General features: G+C 50.1%; 1 protein-coding gene across 1 annotated transcript in view; it reads right to left on the bottom strand.

The window, feature by feature from the left end:
- BMPR2 (bone morphogenetic protein receptor type 2) overlaps positions 1 to 20,409 on the bottom strand; it is a 118,926-nt gene that overhangs the window by 14,837 nt on the left and 83,680 nt on the right. The window contains exon 9 of the mRNA XM_069983304.1: positions 17,962 to 18,109. Coding sequence (XP_069839405.1) covers positions 17,962 to 18,109 — 148 coding nt within the window. The remainder of the gene's footprint in view (positions 1 to 17,961; positions 18,110 to 20,409) is intronic.

Raw genomic sequence — 20,409 nt, 5'->3', positions numbered from 1 at the left:
TATGTAAGCGCAAAAAAATACCAAAGTGCAAAATTGCACATTTTTGGTCGCATCAAATCCCGAAAAATTGTAATGAAAAGTGATCAAAAAGTCACATATGCGCAATCAAGGTACAGATAGAAAGAACACATCATGGCGCAAAAAATGACACCTGACACAGCCCCATACACCAAAGGATAAAAGCGCTATAAGCCTGGGAATGGAGCGATTTTATGGAACATATATTTGTTAACAATGATTTGAATTTTTTACAGGCCATCAGATACAATGAAAGTTATACATTTTATATATCGTTGTAATCTAACGACTTGAGGAACATATATAACAAGTCAGTTTTACCCCAGGGCGTACGGCGTAAAAAACAAAAAACCCCAAATAAAAGAAATGCGTTTTTTTTTTTCAATTTTACCACACTTTGAATTTTTTTCTGGTTTGGCAGTGTACTTTATGAAAAAATTCAGCCTGTCACTGCAAAGTACAATTAGTGGCGCAAAAAATAAGGGCTCATGTGGGTTTCTAGGTGAAAAAATGCAAGTGCTATGGCCTTTTAAGCACAAGGAGGGAAAAACGAAAACACAAAAATTGAAATTGGCCCGGTCCTCTAAGGGTTAATTCCCCATCCCGGCATCCAGTAACTAGGTATGGGGGCAGAGCTGCAGCGGCATGTGATCACACTGTCTCTGCCATCCTCCCAGTCACGCATGCTTGGTTGGCAGTCTAAGTGATGGATTTGCATTAAGTTTCCAGTGCTCAAGTTGAAAAAAATGGCAAAAAACTTAGCACCAGTCTTTCTTTTTTTTATAAACAATCTGATGCACCTATAATTGATTGTGACCATCCAGATAATAAACATTCTCATTATTTGCAACCTACTTTTGCAAAATATGGCCATTGTTTTTTTCATCTGTTCACACATTGTTTTATTTTCACTCAAAATTACCGTTCTATTGCTTTTCTATTGTACTGTGTGTTAGCCTAGCCTTTGGCAGGTGATTTTAATGTTATAGCTGACCAATGTATTTCAGTAGAATAGATAGACAGTGTGTAAATCTATAGAGACATGCCAGTGTGACCTATCTATATACTGTAACAAATAAAGCACATCAACAGAACTGTACTACTGATTTTGACCACTAGATGGAGGTATAACATTGGGTGTTGATGACTATCCCAAAATTGCATTTCACTCTGCATGTCTGTATAGGGACTCTATACATGAAACAGAAGGATGTTTTTTTAGATAACTTACTATATGAAGGGCACAGCAGAAGGCATTATTACTGTATGGAGGGGTACAGGAGGGAGCATTATTACTATATGTAAGGGCACAGCGGGGGGAGATTATTACTATATGGAGGACACAGCTGGGGCATTATTTCTATATGGGGGTGCAAAACGGGGCAAGATTACTATATGTGAGGGTACACAAAGGGGAATTTTACCATGTGGGTAGTGATTATTAGGGGGCATTAAAGCTATATGGTGGCACAGCGGGAAGAGGTCATTATTTCTATGGGGAGCACTGCAGGGGCACTATTACTATATGGTGGCACAGCAGGGGGCTTTACTACTATAGGGGGGCACAGCAGGGGTTATTAATACTATATGGGGGCACAGTAGGGAATCCCACATAAAGGGTACAAATCACTTTACTACTCATTTTAATGCAAATGACACCAAACAGCAGAATTACTACAGTTTGGGACCATATAGGAGAAAAAAAGGGAAGAATACCCCAAACATTGTGTACACCTAGCCTTGGAGGGGCATAGAAATCTATGGCAATTCTTAAAGGATAGCCATGTAAGCTTGTTAATGTCCAGCCAACATTGAAATCTTCACAAGTCATCTTTTCTACTACTTCTCTACTTTATAGTTTGCATACTTACAGCCACCCCTTGCTGTCCAGCACCTCTCGAGTATGATCTTTGTAAGCAATTCTCGTGGAATTTCAAGCAGATTCTGCCGCCAAAATGTGGCGGTTCATGTTAAATATGAACATATTAATTTTTTATTGTGGATAATGGGCTTTCAGCTCATTCGTGCACACTGCGGAATTTCCATCAGAAAAAGTCTGTCTCCGTTTGAATTTCCCGCTGTTTGCAGGTCCCTGAACCTCAAGTTGGTGGCTTCTTTTTTTCTTCACTTCCTGGTTTTGGCTTTCCCATGATGCACTTTGTCTCCTGTGATGTCTAACTGACTCGGAGTTGATCAACCACAGTCATCTGACAAAGGGAGGCTGGCTTAACAGGGCTTAGACCAATTTACCCTTTTGATGATGTCATTGTCACAAAACAGCCTGGGGTCAACAGTCATTAGGTAAGAATGAGTTAACTTCACTTCCTGGTGGGGGATTGAGGGGGGAAAAGATAGGGAAGGGGGGCAGTACGTAATTGAAGCATATTACAAAGTTATATAACTTTGTAATGTGTTTCAATTACTGGGAAAACTGTGAGTACCCCTTTTAGTGAGCATTTAGATGACAACAAGCATTTAGATGAGAAGATGAAAAGTAGTAAATACGATTATAATTGTGTTCGTATATATACTGTGAATTATCGCAAGTACTTTTGTATCTATATGTCGCAGTGAGATGATAAAATCCAGGGATTTGATCAAATCCAGAGAAATGATGGAATGGCCGAGCCCTTCCATCATTTCCCTGAAGAAAGTCAGTGATATGATCAAATCACTGACCCCTTTCAGGGAAATGATGGAATGAACCAGTCAGGAGTCGCCCCGGCTCTATATATTTATTAAGTAACACAACAGTAGTCATTTGAAACGAAAAATGTATTTATTCAAAACTAATTAACAAAGGAAACAGAAAGCTGACACAGGTAGCTAAGTGTCACGGCCGCGGCGGCGTCCCATGCTCCGGGCCGCCGCCGCGACCTCCTCCCATCTTATGCAGCTGCCGGGGTCCCGGTGCAGGGACCCGGCGCTGCTACACGTTCGGCCCCGGGGGGCGCCTCACCTCTCCACGCTCCTGTCTCTCGCTGTGCCGGCCGGCGCGCGCGTCCCCGCCTCCTAGGGCGCGCGCGCGCCGGCTGTCCCAGATTTAAAGGGGCAGTGCGCTCCTAATTGGTGGTTGCACCAATCACTCCCCTATAAATCCCAGCATGCCCTGTCCCCTGTGTTGGAGCCTCTACATGCTTCCCATAGCGTTTGGCCCAGCTCCCTGTTGTTCCTGTGTCCTGTCCGTTACCTGGTCCCTAGTCCCTGTTCCTGAGTCCTGTCCGTTACCTGGTCCCTTGTCCCTGTTCCTGGTTCCTGTTCCCCTGTCACTCCACCTGTTCCTGTGTCCAGCCAGTCACGTGCTCTCTCATCTGCAGACTATTGCCTGTGCCATCTCCTGCCACGCCTCGCCTGCCGACACCAGCAACCAAGCCAGGGGTAGCGACCTGGGGGTCGCCTGCCGCAGCAAGTCCATCCCGCCTTGCGGCGGGCTCTGGTGAAAACCAGCGGCCCCTTAGACTCCGCTCCCTGGTGAGGTTTGTGCCATCGCTGGTGCCGGTCCAGTGGATCCACTACTCCGGGCGTTACAGTAGGCTCCAACCATGGATCCCGGCGAGGTGCCTGATATCCGCGAGGTAGCCCGAGTGGTCGCCCTACAGGCTCAACAGATTCAGCAACAGTCACAGCTGATTCAACAACTGACTGCAGCCGTTCAACAGCATACCACAGCTCAGCAGTCATCACCTCCGGCAGCCTCTTCAAAACTACGACTGGCTCTCCCAAGTAAATATGGAGGTGACCCCAAGTTGTGCAGAGGGTTCCTGACCCAATGCACCATGTACATCGAACTTTTAAGCAGTCAGTTTGCCACCGAGCGCTCTAAAGTGGCTTTCATTATCAGCCTATTGGAGGGAAGAGCTCTGGCCTGGGCCACGCCACTATGGGACCGTAATGATCCGGTTGCTGCCAATTTTCGAATCTTCCTGGACGAGTTCCGCTCGGTCTTTGAGGAACCTGCCCGTGCGTCTTCGGCTGAGACTGCTCTCCTCAATTTATCCCAAGGGACTTCCTCCGTTGGTGATTACGCCATCCAGTTCCGCACCCTGGCTGCGGAACTAGACTGGAATGAGGCCGCTCTGATTGCCACCTTTAAAAAGGGCCTGTCCAGCCAAGTGAAGGATGTGCTCGCTGCCCGGGATCTGCCTACCTCCTTGAACGATCTTATTCTACTGGCTACCAGAGTCTACACCAGGTTTTCCGAGAGAGAGGAGGAGGTTCGGCAAGGACGGCGTCTGAGTCTGCCCCGTCGCCATCCTCGGCTGGCACCGGTGTTCCAGAATCCTGTTGCTCCTATGTCCCAGTCGCTTCCAGAGGTTCCTATGCAGGTGGAACGTGTTCGCCTGACGACTGATGAGAGGAACCGTCGACTGGACCAGAATCTCTGCCTCTATTGCGGTGGCGCGGATCACTATCGACAGAGATGTCCCCAACGCCCTCAGCGTCCGGGAAACGCCCGCACCTAGGTCCGGTGGGAGAGGCCTCCCTAGGTGTGAATGCCACCTCTCCAAGGTTGACTATGCCCGTCTCCATCCAGACACCCTCTGGGCAAGTTTTCCAGACTACTGCCCTCATCGACTCTGGCTCTGCTGGCAGTTTCATCTCTGCTTCGTTGGTCCAAAGATGGCGGCTACCCGTGATCCAGCTAGCCCAACCCCGGTCTATCTCTTCGGTTACGGGGGAGGTTCTTACCGAAGCGGTGTACAGCCAGACGGCACCCCTAGTCCTCCAGGTGGGAGCCTTACATCAGGAGAAGATCTCCTTCTATGTCTTGCGCCATTCCTCTTCCAACCTCCTGCTGGGGCTTCCTTGGCTGCAAATCCATACCCCTAAGCTGGACTGGAGAACTGGGGAGGTTCTCAGCTGGGGTCAGGACTGTCATAACCGGTGTCTGAGATCTCCTCAACCCAAGTGCTCTACAAGGTCACCTGCTTGTGTCAAGCCTCTATCCGGGCTACCGGAGGACTACCAAGACTTTGTCGATGTTTTCTCGGCCAAGGAGGCGGACTCACTACCACCCCATCGGGCCTATGATTGCCCTATAGACCTCCTTCCTGGGTCTTCTCCTCCACGTGGTCGAGTATACCCTCTCTCTGTGCCCGAGACTGAAGCCATGTCCTCCTACATCCAGGAGAACTTACAAAAGGGCTTCATCCGCAAATCCACGTCTCCAGCTGGCGCCGGATTTTTCTTTGTTCAGAAGAAGGACGGTTCCCTCCGCCCATGCATAGACTATCGGGGTTTAAATAAGGTGACCGTTAAGAACCGCTATCCTCTTCCGCTTATTCCGGAACTATTCGACCGTCTTCGTGGAGCAAAGATCTTCTCCAAGCTGGATCTCAGGGGAGCGTATAACTTGGTCCGAATTCGTAAGGGAGACGAATGGAAGACCGCTTTCAACACCAGGGATGGGCACTACGAATATCTGGTCATGCCATTCGGCCTATGCAATGCCCCAGCGGTCTTCCAGGAATTCGTGAACGATATCTTCCGAGACCTCCTCTATGTCTGCGTCATTGTTTATTTGGACGACATTTTGGTCTTCTCCCCGGACCAGCAGACTCATGTGGCACAAGTGCGTCAGGTTCTATGAAGACTACGGGCCAATCATCTATACGCCAAGCTTGAGAAGTGCGTTTTCCATCAGCGCAGTCTTCCATTTCTTGGCTATATCGTCTCCGATCAGGGCCTACAAATGGATCCAGCCAAGCTCGCAGCTGTCCTTCAATGGCCACGCCCTGTGGGACTTAGAGCTATCCAACGTTTCCTGGGCTTCGCCAACTATTACCGGCAATTCATCCCTCACTTCTCTACCCTGGTCGCACCCATTGTGGCTCTCACTAAAAAGAAGGCGGACCCCAGACGTTGGCCTCCAGAGGCCGAACAAGCCTTCAATAGCCTCAAGTCTGCCTTTGCCTCCGCTCCTGCCCTAGTCCGCCCGGATGTCTCCAGGCCGTTTTCTCTCGAGGTCGATGCTTCTTCTGTGGGCGCAGGAGCCGTTCTCTCGCAAAGGGACACATCAGGCAAGACCAGAACCTGTGGGTTCTTCTCTAAGACTTTCTCCCCTGCCGAGAGGAACTATACCATTGGGGACCGTGAACTCCTGGCCATTAATTTGGCACTGGAGGAGTGGCGTCATCTATTAGAGGGGGCTAAACACCCGGTTAACATCTACACGGACCACAAGAACCTCCTCTACCTCCAATCGGCTCAACGCCTTAATCCCAGGCAGGCTCGGTGGTCCCTCTTCTTCTCTCGGTTCAACTATACCATCCACTTCCGTCCAGCCGAGAAGAATCTAAAGGCCGATGCATTATCCCGAGCATCCGATGTCATGGGGCAAGAGGAATCTCCTCGTCACATAATACCTCCCGACCGCCTAGTACCAGTTGCCACTTCTGCTCTGCAGAGACTGCCTCCCGGGAAGACTTATGTGCGTCCCGCACTCCGTAAACGCATCTTGAAGTGGGGGCATTCCTCTTTGGTAGCCGGGCATCCAGGAGCCCAAAAGACCGGGCAATTGATCTCCCGTCATTACTGTTGGCCCAATCTCCTCCAGGATGTCAAGGATTTTGTGGCTTCCTGTGCAGTCTGTGCCAGGAATAAATCTCCCCGTCTAAGACCTGCCGGCCTACTATTGCCCTTGCCAGTCCCGGATCATCCCTGGCACCACATTGGGATGGATTTCATCACTGACCTACCTCCATCTGCGGGCAATACAGTTATTTGGGTGGTGACGGACCGCTTTTCTAAAATGGCTCACTTCGTGGCCCTTCCTGGTCTGCCCTCTGCTCCTCGTCTGGCTCAGTTGTTCTTCCGACACATCTTTCGCCTGCATGGACTTCCTCTTCACATTGTGTCCGACCGAGGCTCTCAATTTGTCTCTAAATTTTGGCGTGCCCTATGCTCGCAACTCCAAGTGAAGCTGGACTTCTCATCGGCCTATCATCCTCAAACCAACGGGCAAGTGGAGAGAGTCAATCAGATTCTGGGCAACTACCTACGCCATTTTGTTTCAAGCCGCCAAGACAACTGGTCCGATCTACTCCCATGGGCAGAATTCTCTTATAACCACTTGGACTCGACTTCCACAGGCAAGTCCCCTTTCTATGTGGTCTACGGGCATCATCCTCGTCCTCCTCTGCCTCTCTCTCCATCCTCTGAAGTCCCAGCCGTGGAGGAGTTGTTATCTGACCTGCAATCGATCTGGGAACAAACTCGACAGTCCTTACTCAAAGCCTCGGAACGCATGAAGGACCAGGCTGATAAGAAGAGGAGACCTGCCACGAATTTTCTCCCAGGTGACAAAGTCTGGCTCTCGGCCAAATATGTCCGACTCAAGATCCCCAGCTACAAGTTGGGCCCTCGATTCCTCGGTCCTTTCTCGGTGCTAAGACGCATCAACCCTGTCACCTACAAACTCCGCCTACCCCCCACTATGCGGATTCCGAACTCCTTCCATGTTTCCCTCTTAAAACCAGTGGTCCTGAACCGGTTCTCCGATAGGTCTTCGTTCTCTGCTCCTCAAGCCGTCTCTGACGACGTCTACGCTGTTAAGGACATTCTGGCTATGAAGACTGTCAGAGGTAGAAGGTTCTTCCTGGTGGACTGGAAAGGATTTGGTCCTGAGGAGAGGTCCTGGGAACCCGAGGCTAACATCCTGGACCAAGATCTCATCAAAAGGTTCCTGCAGGTTAGAAAGAGGGGGAGGCCAAAGGGGGGGGGGTACTGTCACGGCCGCGGCGGCGTCCCATGCTCCGGGCCGCCGCCGCGACCTCCGCCCATCTTATGCAGCGGCCGGGGTCCCGGTGCAGGGACCCGGCGCTGCTACACGTTCGGCCCCGGGGGGCGCCTCACCTCTCCACGCTCCTGTCTCTCGCTGTGCCGGCCGGCGCGCGCGTCCCCGCCTCCTAGGGCGCGCGCGCGCCGGCTGTCCCAGATTTAAAGGGGCAGTGCGCTCCTAATTGGTGGTTGCACCAATCACTCCCCTATAAATCCCAGCATGCCCTGTCCCCTGTGTTGGAGCCTCTACATGCTTCCCATAGCGTTTGGCCCAGCTCCCTGTTGTTCCTGTGTCCTGTCCGTTACCTGGTCCCTAGTCCCTGTTCCTGAGTCCTGTCCGTTACCTGGTCCCTTGTCCCTGTTCCTGGTTCCTGTTCCCCTGTCACTCCACCTGTTCCTGTGTCCAGCCAGTCACGTGCTCTCTCATCTGCAGACTATTGCCTGTGCCATCTCCTGCCACGCCTCGCCTGCCGACACCAGCAACCAAGCCAGGGGTAGCGACCTGGGGGTCGCCTGCCGCAGCAAGTCCATCCCGCCTTGCGGCGGGCTCTGGTGAAAACCAGCGGCCCCTTAGACTCCGCTCCCTGGTGAGGTTTGTGCCATCGCTGGTGCCGGTCCAGTGGATCCACTACTCCGGGCGTTACAGTAGGCTCCAACCATGGATCCCGGCGAGGTGCCTGATATCCGCGAGGTAGCCCGAGTGGTCGCCCTACAGGCTCAACAGATTCAGCAACAGTCACAGCTGATTCAACAACTGACTGCAGCCGTTCAACAGCATACCACAGCTCAGCAGTCATCACCTCCGGCAGCCTCTTCAAAACTACGACTGGCTCTCCCAAGTAAATATGGAGGTGACCCCAAGTTGTGCAGAGGGTTCCTGACCCAATGCACCATGTACATCGAACTTTTAAGCAGTCAGTTTGCCACCGAGCGCTCTAAAGTGGCTTTCATTATCAGCCTATTGGAGGGAAGAGCTCTGGCCTGGGCCACGCCACTATGGGACCGTAATGATCCGGTTGCTGCCAATTTTCGAATCTTCCTGGACGAGTTCCGCTCGGTCTTTGAGGAACCTGCCCGTGCGTCTTCGGCTGAGACTGCTCTCCTCAATTTATCCCAAGGGACTTCCTCCGTTGGTGATTACGCCATCCAGTTCCGCACCCTGGCTGCGGAACTAGACTGGAATGAGGCCGCTCTGATTGCCACCTTTAAAAAGGGCCTGTCCAGCCAAGTGAAGGATGTGCTCGCTGCCCGGGATCTGCCTACCTCCTTGAACGATCTTATTCTACTGGCTACCAGAGTCTACACCAGGTTTTCCGAGAGAGAGGAGGAGGTTCGGCAAGGACGGCGTCTGAGTCTGCCCCGTCGCCATCCTCGGCTGGCACCGGTGTTCCAGAATCCTGTTGCTCCTATGTCCCAGTCGCTTCCAGAGGTTCCTATGCAGGTGGAACGTGTTCGCCTGACGACTGATGAGAGGAACCGTCGACTGGACCAGAATCTCTGCCTCTATTGCGGTGGCGCGGATCACTATCGACAGAGATGTCCCCAACGCCCTCAGCGTCCGGGAAACGCCCGCACCTAGGTCCGGTGGGAGAGGCCTCCCTAGGTGTGAATGCCACCTCTCCAAGGTTGACTATGCCCGTCTCCATCCAGACACCCTCTGGGCAAGTTTTCCAGACTACTGCCCTCATCGACTCTGGCTCTGCTGGCAGTTTCATCTCTGCTTCGTTGGTCCAAAGATGGCGGCTACCCGTGATCCAGCTAGCCCAACCCCGGTCTATCTCTTCGGTTACGGGGGAGGTTCTTACCGAAGCGGTGTACAGCCAGACGGCACCCCTAGTCCTCCAGGTGGGAGCCTTACATCAGGAGAAGATCTCCTTCTATGTCTTGCGCCATTCCTCTTCCAACCTCCTGCTGGGGCTTCCTTGGCTGCAAATCCATACCCCTAAGCTGGACTGGAGAACTGGGGAGGTTCTCAGCTGGGGTCAGGACTGTCATAACCGGTGTCTGAGATCTCCTCAACCCAAGTGCTCTACAAGGTCACCTGCTTGTGTCAAGCCTCTATCCGGGCTACCGGAGGACTACCAAGACTTTGTCGATGTTTTCTCGGCCAAGGAGGCGGACTCACTACCACCCCATCGGGCCTATGATTGCCCTATAGACCTCCTTCCTGGGTCTTCTCCTCCACGTGGTCGAGTATACCCTCTCTCTGTGCCCGAGACTGAAGCCATGTCCTCCTACATCCAGGAGAACTTACAAAAGGGCTTCATCCGCAAATCCACGTCTCCAGCTGGCGCCGGATTTTTCTTTGTTCAGAAGAAGGACGGTTCCCTCCGCCCATGCATAGACTATCGGGGTTTAAATAAGGTGACCGTTAAGAACCGCTATCCTCTTCCGCTTATTCCGGAACTATTCGACCGTCTTCGTGGAGCAAAGATCTTCTCCAAGCTGGATCTCAGGGGAGCGTATAACTTGGTCCGAATTCGTAAGGGAGACGAATGGAAGACCGCTTTCAACACCAGGGATGGGCACTACGAATATCTGGTCATGCCATTCGGCCTATGCAATGCCCCAGCGGTCTTCCAGGAATTCGTGAACGATATCTTCCGAGACCTCCTCTATGTCTGCGTCATTGTTTATTTGGACGACATTTTGGTCTTCTCCCCGGACCAGCAGACTCATGTGGCACAAGTGCGTCAGGTTCTACGAAGACTACGGGCCAATCATCTATACGCCAAGCTTGAGAAGTGCGTTTTCCATCAGCGCAGTCTTCCATTTCTTGGCTATATCGTCTCCGATCAGGGCCTACAAATGGATCCAGCCAAGCTCGCAGCTGTCCTTCAATGGCCACGCCCTGTGGGACTTAGAGCTATCCAACGTTTCCTGGGCTTCGCCAACTATTACCGGCAATTCATCCCTCACTTCTCTACCCTGGTCGCACCCATTGTGGCTCTCACTAAAAAGAAGGCGGACCCCAGACGTTGGCCTCCAGAGGCCGAACAAGCCTTCAATAGCCTCAAGTCTGCCTTTGCCTCCGCTCCTGCCCTAGTCCGCCCGGATGTCTCCAGGCCGTTTTCTCTCGAGGTCGATGCTTCTTCTGTGGGCGCAGGAGCCGTTCTCTCGCAAAGGGACACATCAGGCAAGACCAGAACCTGTGGGTTCTTCTCTAAGACTTTCTCCCCTGCCGAGAGGAACTATACCATTGGGGACCGTGAACTCCTGGCCATTAATTTGGCACTGGAGGAGTGGCGTCATCTATTAGAGGGGGCTAAACACCCGGTTAACATCTACACGGACCACAAGAACCTCCTCTACCTCCAATCGGCTCAACGCCTTAATCCCAGGCAGGCTCGGTGGTCCCTCTTCTTCTCTCGGTTCAACTATACCATCCACTTCCGTCCAGCCGAGAAGAATCTAAAGGCCGATGCATTATCCCGAGCATCCGATGTCATGGGGCAAGAGGAATCTCCTCGTCACATAATACCTCCCGACCGCCTAGTACCAGTTGCCACTTCTGCTCTGCAGAGACTGCCTCCCGGGAAGACTTATGTGCGTCCCGCACTCCGTAAACGCATCTTGAAGTGGGGGCATTCCTCTTTGGTAGCCGGGCATCCAGGAGCCCAAAAGACCGGGCAATTGATCTCCCGTCATTACTGGTGGCCCAATCTCCTCCAGGATGTCAAGGATTTTGTGGCTTCCTGTGCAGTCTGTACCAGGAATAAATCTCCCCGTCTAAGACCTGCCGGCCTACTATTGCCCTTGCCAGTCCCGGATCATCCCTGGCACCACATTGGGATGGATTTCATCACTGACCTACCTCCATCTGCGGGCAATACAGTTATTTGGGTGGTGACGGACCGCTTTTCTAAAATGGCTCACTTCGTGGCCCTTCCTGGTCTGCCCTCTGCTCCTCGTCTGGCTCAGTTGTTCTTCCGACACATCTTTCGCCTGCATGGACTTCCTCTTCACATTGTGTCCGACCGAGGCTCTCAATTTGTCTCTAAATTTTGGCGTGCCCTATGCTCGCAACTCCAAGTGAAGCTGGACTTCTCATCGGCCTATCATCCTCAAACCAACGGGCAAGTGGAGAGAGTCAATCAGATTCTGGGCAACTACCTACGCCATTTTGTTTCAAGCCGCCAAGACAACTGGTCCGATCTACTCCCATGGGCAGAATTCTCTTATAACCACTTGGACTCGACTTCCACAGGCAAGTCCCCTTTCTATGTGGTCTACGGGCATCATCCTCGTCCTCCTCTGCCTCTCTCTCCATCCTCTGAAGTCCCAGCCGTGGAGGAGTTGTTATCTGACCTGCAATCGATCTGGGAACAAACTCGACAGTCCTTACTCAAAGCCTCGGAACGCATGAAGGACCAGGCTGATAAGAAGAGGAGACCTGCCACGAATTTTCTCCCAGGTGACAAAGTCTGGCTCTCGGCCAAATATGTCCGACTCAAGATCCCCAGCTACAAGTTGGGCCCTCGATTCCTCGGTCCTTTCTCGGTGCTAAGACGCATCAACCCTGTCACCTACAAACTCCGCCTACCCCCCACTATGCGGATTCCGAACTCCTTCCATGTTTCCCTCTTAAAACCAGTGGTCCTGAACCGGTTCTCCGATAGGTCTTCGTTCTCTGCTCCTCAAGCCGTCTCTGACGACGTCTACGCTGTTAAGGACATTCTGGCTATGAAGACTGTCAGAGGTAGAAGGTTCTTCCTGGTGGACTGGAAAGGATTTGGTCCTGAGGAGAGGTCCTGGGAACCCGAGGCTAACATCCTGGACCAAGATCTCATCAAAAGGTTCCTGCAGGTTAGAAAGAGGGGGAGGCCAAAGGGGGGGGGGTACTGTCACGGCCGCGGCGGCGTCCCATGCTCCGGGCCGCCGCCGCGACCTCCGCCCATCTTATGCAGCGGCCGGGGTCCCGGTGCAGGGACCCGGCGCTGCTACACGTTCGGCCCCGGGGGGCGCCTCACCTCTCCACGCTCCTGTCTCTCGCTGTGCCGGCCGGCGCGCGCGTCCCCGCCGCCTAGGGCGCGCGCGCGCCGGCTGTCTCAGATTTAAAGGGGCCGTGCGCTCCTAATTGGTGGTTGCACCAATCACTCCCCTATAAATCCCAGCATGCCCTGTCCCCTGTGTTGGAGCCTCTACATGCTTCCCATAGCGTTTGGCCCAGCTCCCTGTTGTTCCTGTGTCCTGTCCGTTACCTGGTCCCTAGTCCCTGTTCCTGAGTCCTGTCCGTTACCTGGTCCCTTGTCCCTGTTCCTGGTTCCTGTTCCCCTGTCACTCCACCTGTTCCTGTGTCCAGCCAGTCACGTGCTCTCTCATCTGCAGACTATTGCCTGTGCCATCTCCTGCCACGCCTCGCCTGCCGACACCAGCAACCAAGCCAGGGGTAGCGACCTGGGGGTCGCCTGCCGCAGCAAGTCCATCCCGCCTTGCGGCGGGCTCTGGTGAAAACCAGCGGCCCCTTAGACTCCGCTCCCTGGTGAGGTTTGTGCCATCGCTGGTGCCGGTCCAGTGGATCCACTACTCCGGGCGTTACACTAAGCTGATCATTTATAACAAATGTCATACAGTTCATTTATCTTTTTATTCATTTTAATCATTTTATTAAAACACATTGTTGATTAGTGATATCTCGAGTTGCAGAGTACCTTACTTTTTTTTTTACAGGCACATTTTTTTGTTTTACATTGCACTTGAACTGTTGGTAGGAACACTTCTGAAATCCTTGCCCTCCAAATAAGGAAAAATTTTCAGCAATTTCACGCAGACTTTTTCGGTCAGGCAGACTTAGGTCGGTCTGGGGAACTGTTTCGGTCAGGCAGACTTAGGTCGGTCTGGGGAACTGTTTCGGTCAGGCAGACTTAGGTCGGTCTGGGGAACTGTTTCGGTCAGGCAGACTTAGGTCGCTCTGGGGAGCTGTTTCGGTCAGGCAGACTTAGGTTAGTCTGGTGAGCTGTTTCGGTCAGGCAGACTTAGGTCGGTCTGGGGAGCTGTTTCGGTCAGGCAGACTTAGGTCAGTCTGGGGAGCTGTTTCGGTCAGGCAGACTTAGGTCAGTCTGGGGAGATTTTTCGGTCAGGCAGAATTAGGTCGGTCTGGGGAGCTTTTTCGGTCAGGCAGACTTAGGCCGGTCTGGGGAGCTGTTTCGGTCAGGCAGACTTAGGTCAGTCTGGGGAGCTGTTTCGGTCAGGCAGACTTAGGTCGGTCTGGGGAGCTGTTTCGGTCAGGCAGACTTAGGTCGGTCTGGGGAGCTGTTTCGGTCAGGCAGACTTAGGTCGGTCTGGGGAGCTGTTTCGGTCAGGCAGACTTAGGTCGGTCTGAGGAGCTGTTTCGGTCAGGCAGACTTAGCTCGGTCTGGGGAGCTGTTTCAGTCAGGCAGACTTAGGTCAGTCTGGGGAGCTGTTTCGGTCAGGCAGACTTAGGTCGGTCTGGGGAGCTGTTTCGGTCAGGCAGACTTAGGTCGGTCTGGGAAGCTGTTTCGGTCAGGCAGACTTAGGTTAGTCTGGTGAGCTGTTTCGGTCAGGCAGACTTAGGTCAGTCTGGGGAGCTGTTTCGGTCAGGCAGACTTAGGTCAGTCTGGGGAGATTTTTCAGTCAGGCAGAATTAGGTCGGTCTGGGGAGCTTTTTCGGTCAGGCAGACTTAGGTCGGTCTGGGGAGCTTTTTTGGTCAGGCAGACTTAGGCCGGTCTGGGGAGCTGTTTCGGTCAGGCAGACTTAGGTCAGTCTGGGGAGCTGTTTCGGTCAGGCAGACTTAGGTCGGTCTGGGGAGCTGTTTCGGTCAGGCAGACTTAGGTCGGTCTGGGGAGCTGTTTCGGTCAGGCAGACTTAGGTCGGTCTGGGGAGCTGTTTCGGTCAGGCAGACTTAGGTCGGTCTGAGGAGCTGTTTCGGTCAGGCAGACTTAGCTCGGTCTGGGGAGCTGTTTCAGTCAGGCAGACTTAGGTCAGTCTGGGGAGCTGTTTCGGTCAGGCAGACTTAGGTCGGTCTGGGGAGCTGTTTCGGTCAGGCAGACTTAGGTCGGTCTGGGAATCTGTTTCGGTCAGGCAGACTTAGGTCGGTCTGGGGAGCTGTTTCGGTCAGGCAGACTTAGGTCGGTCTGGGGAGCTGTTTCGGTCAGGCAGACTTAGGTCGCTCTGGGGAGTTGTTTCAGTCAGGCAGACTTAGGTCTGTCCGGGGAGCTGTTTCAGGACTGGATTTTTTACAAATGTGACATGAATGGGCTCCGGTAGATTCCATTCCACAAACAACGCAACATGCTTTACTGTCCCGCTTCCCTTTTTGATTTAGTAAAAATGATCAGCTTAGCTACCTGTGTCAGCTACCGGTTTCCTTTGTTAATTAGTTTCGAATAAATACATTTTTCGTTTCAAATGACTATTGTCGTGTTACTTAATAAATATTTAGAGACAGGGCGACTCCTGACTGGTTCATTCCATCATTTCCCTGAAAGGGGTCAGTGATTTGATCAAATCACTGACTTTCTTCAGGGAAATGATGGAAGGACTCAGCCAATCCATCATTTTTCGGCATTTGATCAAATCACTGGTGATTTGATCAAATCCCTGATTCTATCATTTCACTGCAACATATATACTGTGAATAATCTTAATTGCGTTCATATCTGTATACTGTGAACGATGAGCGTTTACGCTGAAAGACTTGAGAACGGTTAACAATGATCTTGAGGTCAACTTAAAAGATGTGATCAATACAAACGAACATACGAACAAATTTTCATTTGTCACTTGATCATTGCAGCATTTACACCAGAAGATTATCGCTTAGATTTGAATGTTTTAACGTTTTTTTGTGAGATAATCAGCCCGTGTTAAAGGCCCTTAAGTATATACCTTGCATGCTGCATTCACACACTAGATAACATGAGATTGACCTACTTGGACATTTCAGCTTACTGAAGGTGCTTTATACTTGCCTCTATGGAGTGTGACAACTGCAGATCAAACAAGCATAAATGTACACAGGATGGGGAATATGACATCTGCTGGTCATGACCTGCTATTCTCCTTTACTACAAGCAATATACAGTTACCTGATCCCTATGACAGAGGTGTTTCTGAAACTTTAGTGCAACTGAAACGAGGTAGATTACATCTACATCTTGCTATCTACTGTTTACGTGAAATGTAAGGACCTCGATAAGATTGCTTTACAGATCTTCACCGGGAAGATAGACGTACAGACTTATGCAAACACCGCAGATACTGCGGTGAAGGGTCAAAGAGAACATATATAGCAATTTCCAACTTTATTTCTATTACTGAAAGTGCTCATTTTAAAAGTGGGGTGATCTTTATTATAGGCCGCACAATCAAACTCCTTTCTCCTTGTCCACTAATATTGCCAGGGGAATACGGCCTGTCCTTTATTCTGCCTGAGGTGCAGCAAAATACAGTTAGTCAGCGGAGAAAATCTGCTGTAACTCAATGCAGCAGGAAACTACTGCAATAATATAACGGAGCCCTGAAGGGAGAAGCAAACATTGACTTCAGCTGAAATTACTTCACTGCTAAAAGGACTATACTACCTATATGTTTACCAGACTTTTACCTACTAAATTAACGTTACAGTAACATAATTTGAAATTACATATATTTTCAGTGTATATATAGATATTACAGGCCTCTCATTGCTTATGTATTGCTGCCACAGCAGATTGGCACCTGCCCATACTTTTCACTTTATTAGGCAGTGCTCACATGTACGTCAGGGGGGGTAGAGGTTTAATTCCTACCCTGTGTACATTATATAGGTGCAGATATGGGAAGTTTCTTGTTGAACAGGTATAATCTTTATGCAGAACACCATCTGAATAAAGTGGTCACCCAATCTGGTCACATTTACAATATAAGGCTATGTTCACATTTTGTAAGAGACCAGCCATTCCCTGACCCGACCGGTCTCAGAAAAGATCATCCCGGATGATCTGTAGCGCCGCAGAGTTCTGATGCGGGCGCATTCGTGCGCGCCCGCATCAGAACTCCCCACTGCACACTATGGAGTGTACGGCCGGAGCTGCTCGCTTTATAGTGTGCACTGACAGGGTTTTCTGCGGCGGCTATTCAATGACATCTCAGTTTTCTACGGCGCTGCTAGGGATCCCGGCCAGACTGTATACTATGTGTATAAACTCCAGCCGGGATTCCATAGACAGCAAGGCAACGTATATTTTCGTAAAACTATGTCTGTTGTTGCCGATTCCAACAAAGGTCGTACTTTTACGAAAATATACGTTGTGTGAACATGGCCTAATAAATTTATCAGCAATAGTTTCACCTAAAGTGTACCTTTAACTCTAACTATTAACTTTGACATGTCCTTATTCAGGCATGGGAACCTTTGCCCCTTCAGCTGTTGCAAAACTACAATTCCCATCATGCCTGGACAGCCAAAGCTTTAGCTTTGTCCAGGCATGATGGAAATTGTAGTTTTGCAACAGCTAGAGGGCCGAAGGTTCCCGATCTCTGTCCTAAATGGTGTTCAGACCAGGGAAAAATGCTACGAGACAGAGATGGTACCATAGTCTTACATTATGAGACCGTAGAACACGGGGGGAGAAGATGCTTAGAACAAACTTCTCCCAGCTCCGTTTGGGTGTTGGTCGGGGTCCCTCACCAAAAAAATGTGTATCTCTACAATGTATCAAACATGTCACTGTCATTTAAAGAAAAACATTTGATATGTCATTGAGACATGTCAGAAGTTTTGATCTCGTTAAGTCTGGGTTCTGGGACCCCATGATCTCTATGGGAAGATACATGGTGTTATATGCTAATAGAGTTCTGGGATTCTCTCACGTTCACTCACTTACGATGTTCCTTTCTTCATTAGTGATTCCTTACTATCACAGGAGCATTTTAGTTACAGGTATATATTAGAGAATTGCTCTATATGTAAGTCCAAAGACAAACTTACCGTGTAACTGCATGCAACAAAGTGGACAGCTATTCCAAAGATCACAAGGACGTTGCTGACATTGATTTTCTGTAGATAAAGGCTTTTCTTGGTATTCCAGTAGTTGCCTATACACCTCTATCAGCACCGTGTGATCACATTTACACCTTTTTATCATCACAGCATTGCAGTAATTGATACCAGAAATAACAGCCACCATATCGATTTCATATATCTCTAGGGAATATCTCACCTGGGAAGAGGTCCGTGCATCTCATGAAGATCTCCCAATAGATCAGACCCAGAGCATACATGTCCACTTGCTTCAGGGCAGACTCACAGTCTCTCAGGTTCACTGCCCCTTCCAAGACCTCAGGTGCCATGTAACGGATAGTGCCAACCTGCAGATAAACAATATATACATTGTTTTAATCCTTATAAAGTACGGCAATGTCACTCAGCGTAGAACTAGATAACCCCTTTTATTCATTCAAGGGCTTCTTCACACAGTGGCCTATTTCTAATATTGTCCGATACTTAGATGGTGTAAATTTAGATTAGCTAGTCTAAGAATGTGCCAGATTTATCACAGCAGCTCATGCTGTTTAATATGTTTGGCACCTCTTAATTTGGTATAGTTTAAAGCACATTTTAGGTGTCAAAAATTTGGCAAATTACCCCACAGTTCATGCCATGCTCCCTTTTTTAGGGAAGACATTCTTTTTTAGGTAATGAATGTGATGCAACACCTACACCACAGTTTTGGCACAAAATGAGCCAGAATTCTGGTAAAGATGTAATAGTAGTTTTTTTTTTTCTGCCATTTTAAACTGTATTAACAAAAAAACTGACATTGTTCTTTTAGGGTGTGGTCACATGTACAGAATCTGCAGCAGATTTGATGCTGCGTTCAGTTATTTAGTTACATTGACATCTGTGCCATCAAATCTGCTGCGGATCCTAGATGTGTGAATGCACCCTCAGGCTACGTTCACACTACGTAAGTTTCCGGCCGTAGCGCGTTCCGTGAATAAGCGGACGGAAACTTACGTAGTTTGCGTACAATGGAAACTATACGATCTACGGGCGCACAGTTCACACTACGTATGAACTTACGGCCGGATCGTATGCGGCGCCGTAAAAAATGAACCAGACCATTGTTTCGGGACGGAAATGCCGTAACTTACGCCCGTAGCGTAACATGCGGTCCCGTACGTAGTGGTGATTTCTTCATTTTGCCAGCTTTTTGTTCCGATCCAAAAGGTTCTGTGGGGTGTCCGGGGCTAGGCGAAGATTTCCAAGTAAAAGACCGCTGTTAGATCGCTACGAAGAGCGCTCGGGAAGCATAAGTACGCTAAGGGCGTAAGTTCGCGGTCCGTACGTATCCGGCCGCAACTTGCGTAAAGTCCCGGCCGGAGTTTCATACGTATATGTCCGGCCGCGAAAAATATGCGGCCGGACATATACGTAGTGTGAACCTAGCCTTAGGCTGTGCTCACACAACATATCTTTTGTACTAATGCAAAAGATACATTGCATAGAAGTCAGAGGGAATCCCGGCCGGAGTGCATACACATAGTATACACTCAGTCCGGGATTCCAACTGGCCGCAGGGAAAACTGACTTGTCAGTTTTGTGTGGCCCCTATTCACTGCTATGGTGATTTGGAATGTGTGGGCGCACACAGATGCGCCCACATCCCAATTCAACTGAAATTAAGTTCATTTGGGCCGATACTGCAGTACTGGCCGGGTTGAACTTCACTGACACCGGCCGTTCTGTGACACGGCCAAGTCAAAGAACAGCCGGTGTCATACAGCGTGTGAACCCAGCCTTAAATTTAACTAGTGTTTTAATTTAATTTAATCAGGGTTCAGTGGTGGCAGATGTTTAGCATTGGGGAGATTTATCAAGTTTAGGTTTAGGTAACAATAGTAGAGATTGTTGATGCTTGACAGGTACAATAAATAAAAAAAAAGAATATGTGTGAACAAGGCTTTATTCTAATGGCTGTGGCTGAGAAAAAAAGAGCACCAAGCCAGCCCGTGTCCTTCACAGCCATTTATCTTGTATTTTGGGAATATGTTGCCGTAAAAGTGAAGACAGTTTTAGTTTTTTTTGTAAAGTGTACACTGAGATGTAAAGATGGGGCAGTGCAACCCTTCCAAGGACAACATGTTCTCAACTGATACTCTAATCTCATTGTAGGAATGTCTGGACTAAGCACTACTGCTTAGGATTTTATCTATAGTACTTACACCCACTAAACCGAGATATAATTATTTTTATTTTTAATATCATTCCTATAGCTAATTAATTGGAGATACAAGTAAAGGGGCGCTCCCAAGTCACAAAGCTATCACTTATGCTAAAGGGGTTCTCCAGCGGGGGGGCACTTTTTTGCTGGAACCAGCGGTTCCTCCCCGGTTCCAGCGGCAGGTCCCGCATCGCGGTGCCCGGTTCCCGGACGTTTCCGGGTGTCCGACGCGGGCCCGAGACGTGACGTCTCAGGTCCGCTCAGCCACTCAGTGAACGAGGCGGGATCCGTTTCAAGTCCGCTTAGATCCCGCCACAGAGAGAGAAAAGGGTGAAGGACCTGATCACATGACCTAAAGATCCTCAACCTTACAGTGTGGAGAGCAGCCCCACAAAGAGGAAGAGGGGAAAAGACTGAGCTGTAAGTGCTGTTTGTGTTAGTCAG

The sequence above is a fragment of the Dendropsophus ebraccatus genome, chromosome 9 (genome assembly GCF_027789765.1).
Source record: "Dendropsophus ebraccatus isolate aDenEbr1 chromosome 9, aDenEbr1.pat, whole genome shotgun sequence".
NCBI classification, from domain to species: domain Eukaryota; kingdom Metazoa; phylum Chordata; class Amphibia; order Anura; family Hylidae; genus Dendropsophus; species Dendropsophus ebraccatus.
Note: the sequence above shows the minus strand (reverse complement) of the source record. Positions and strands in the feature narration are given on the sequence as shown.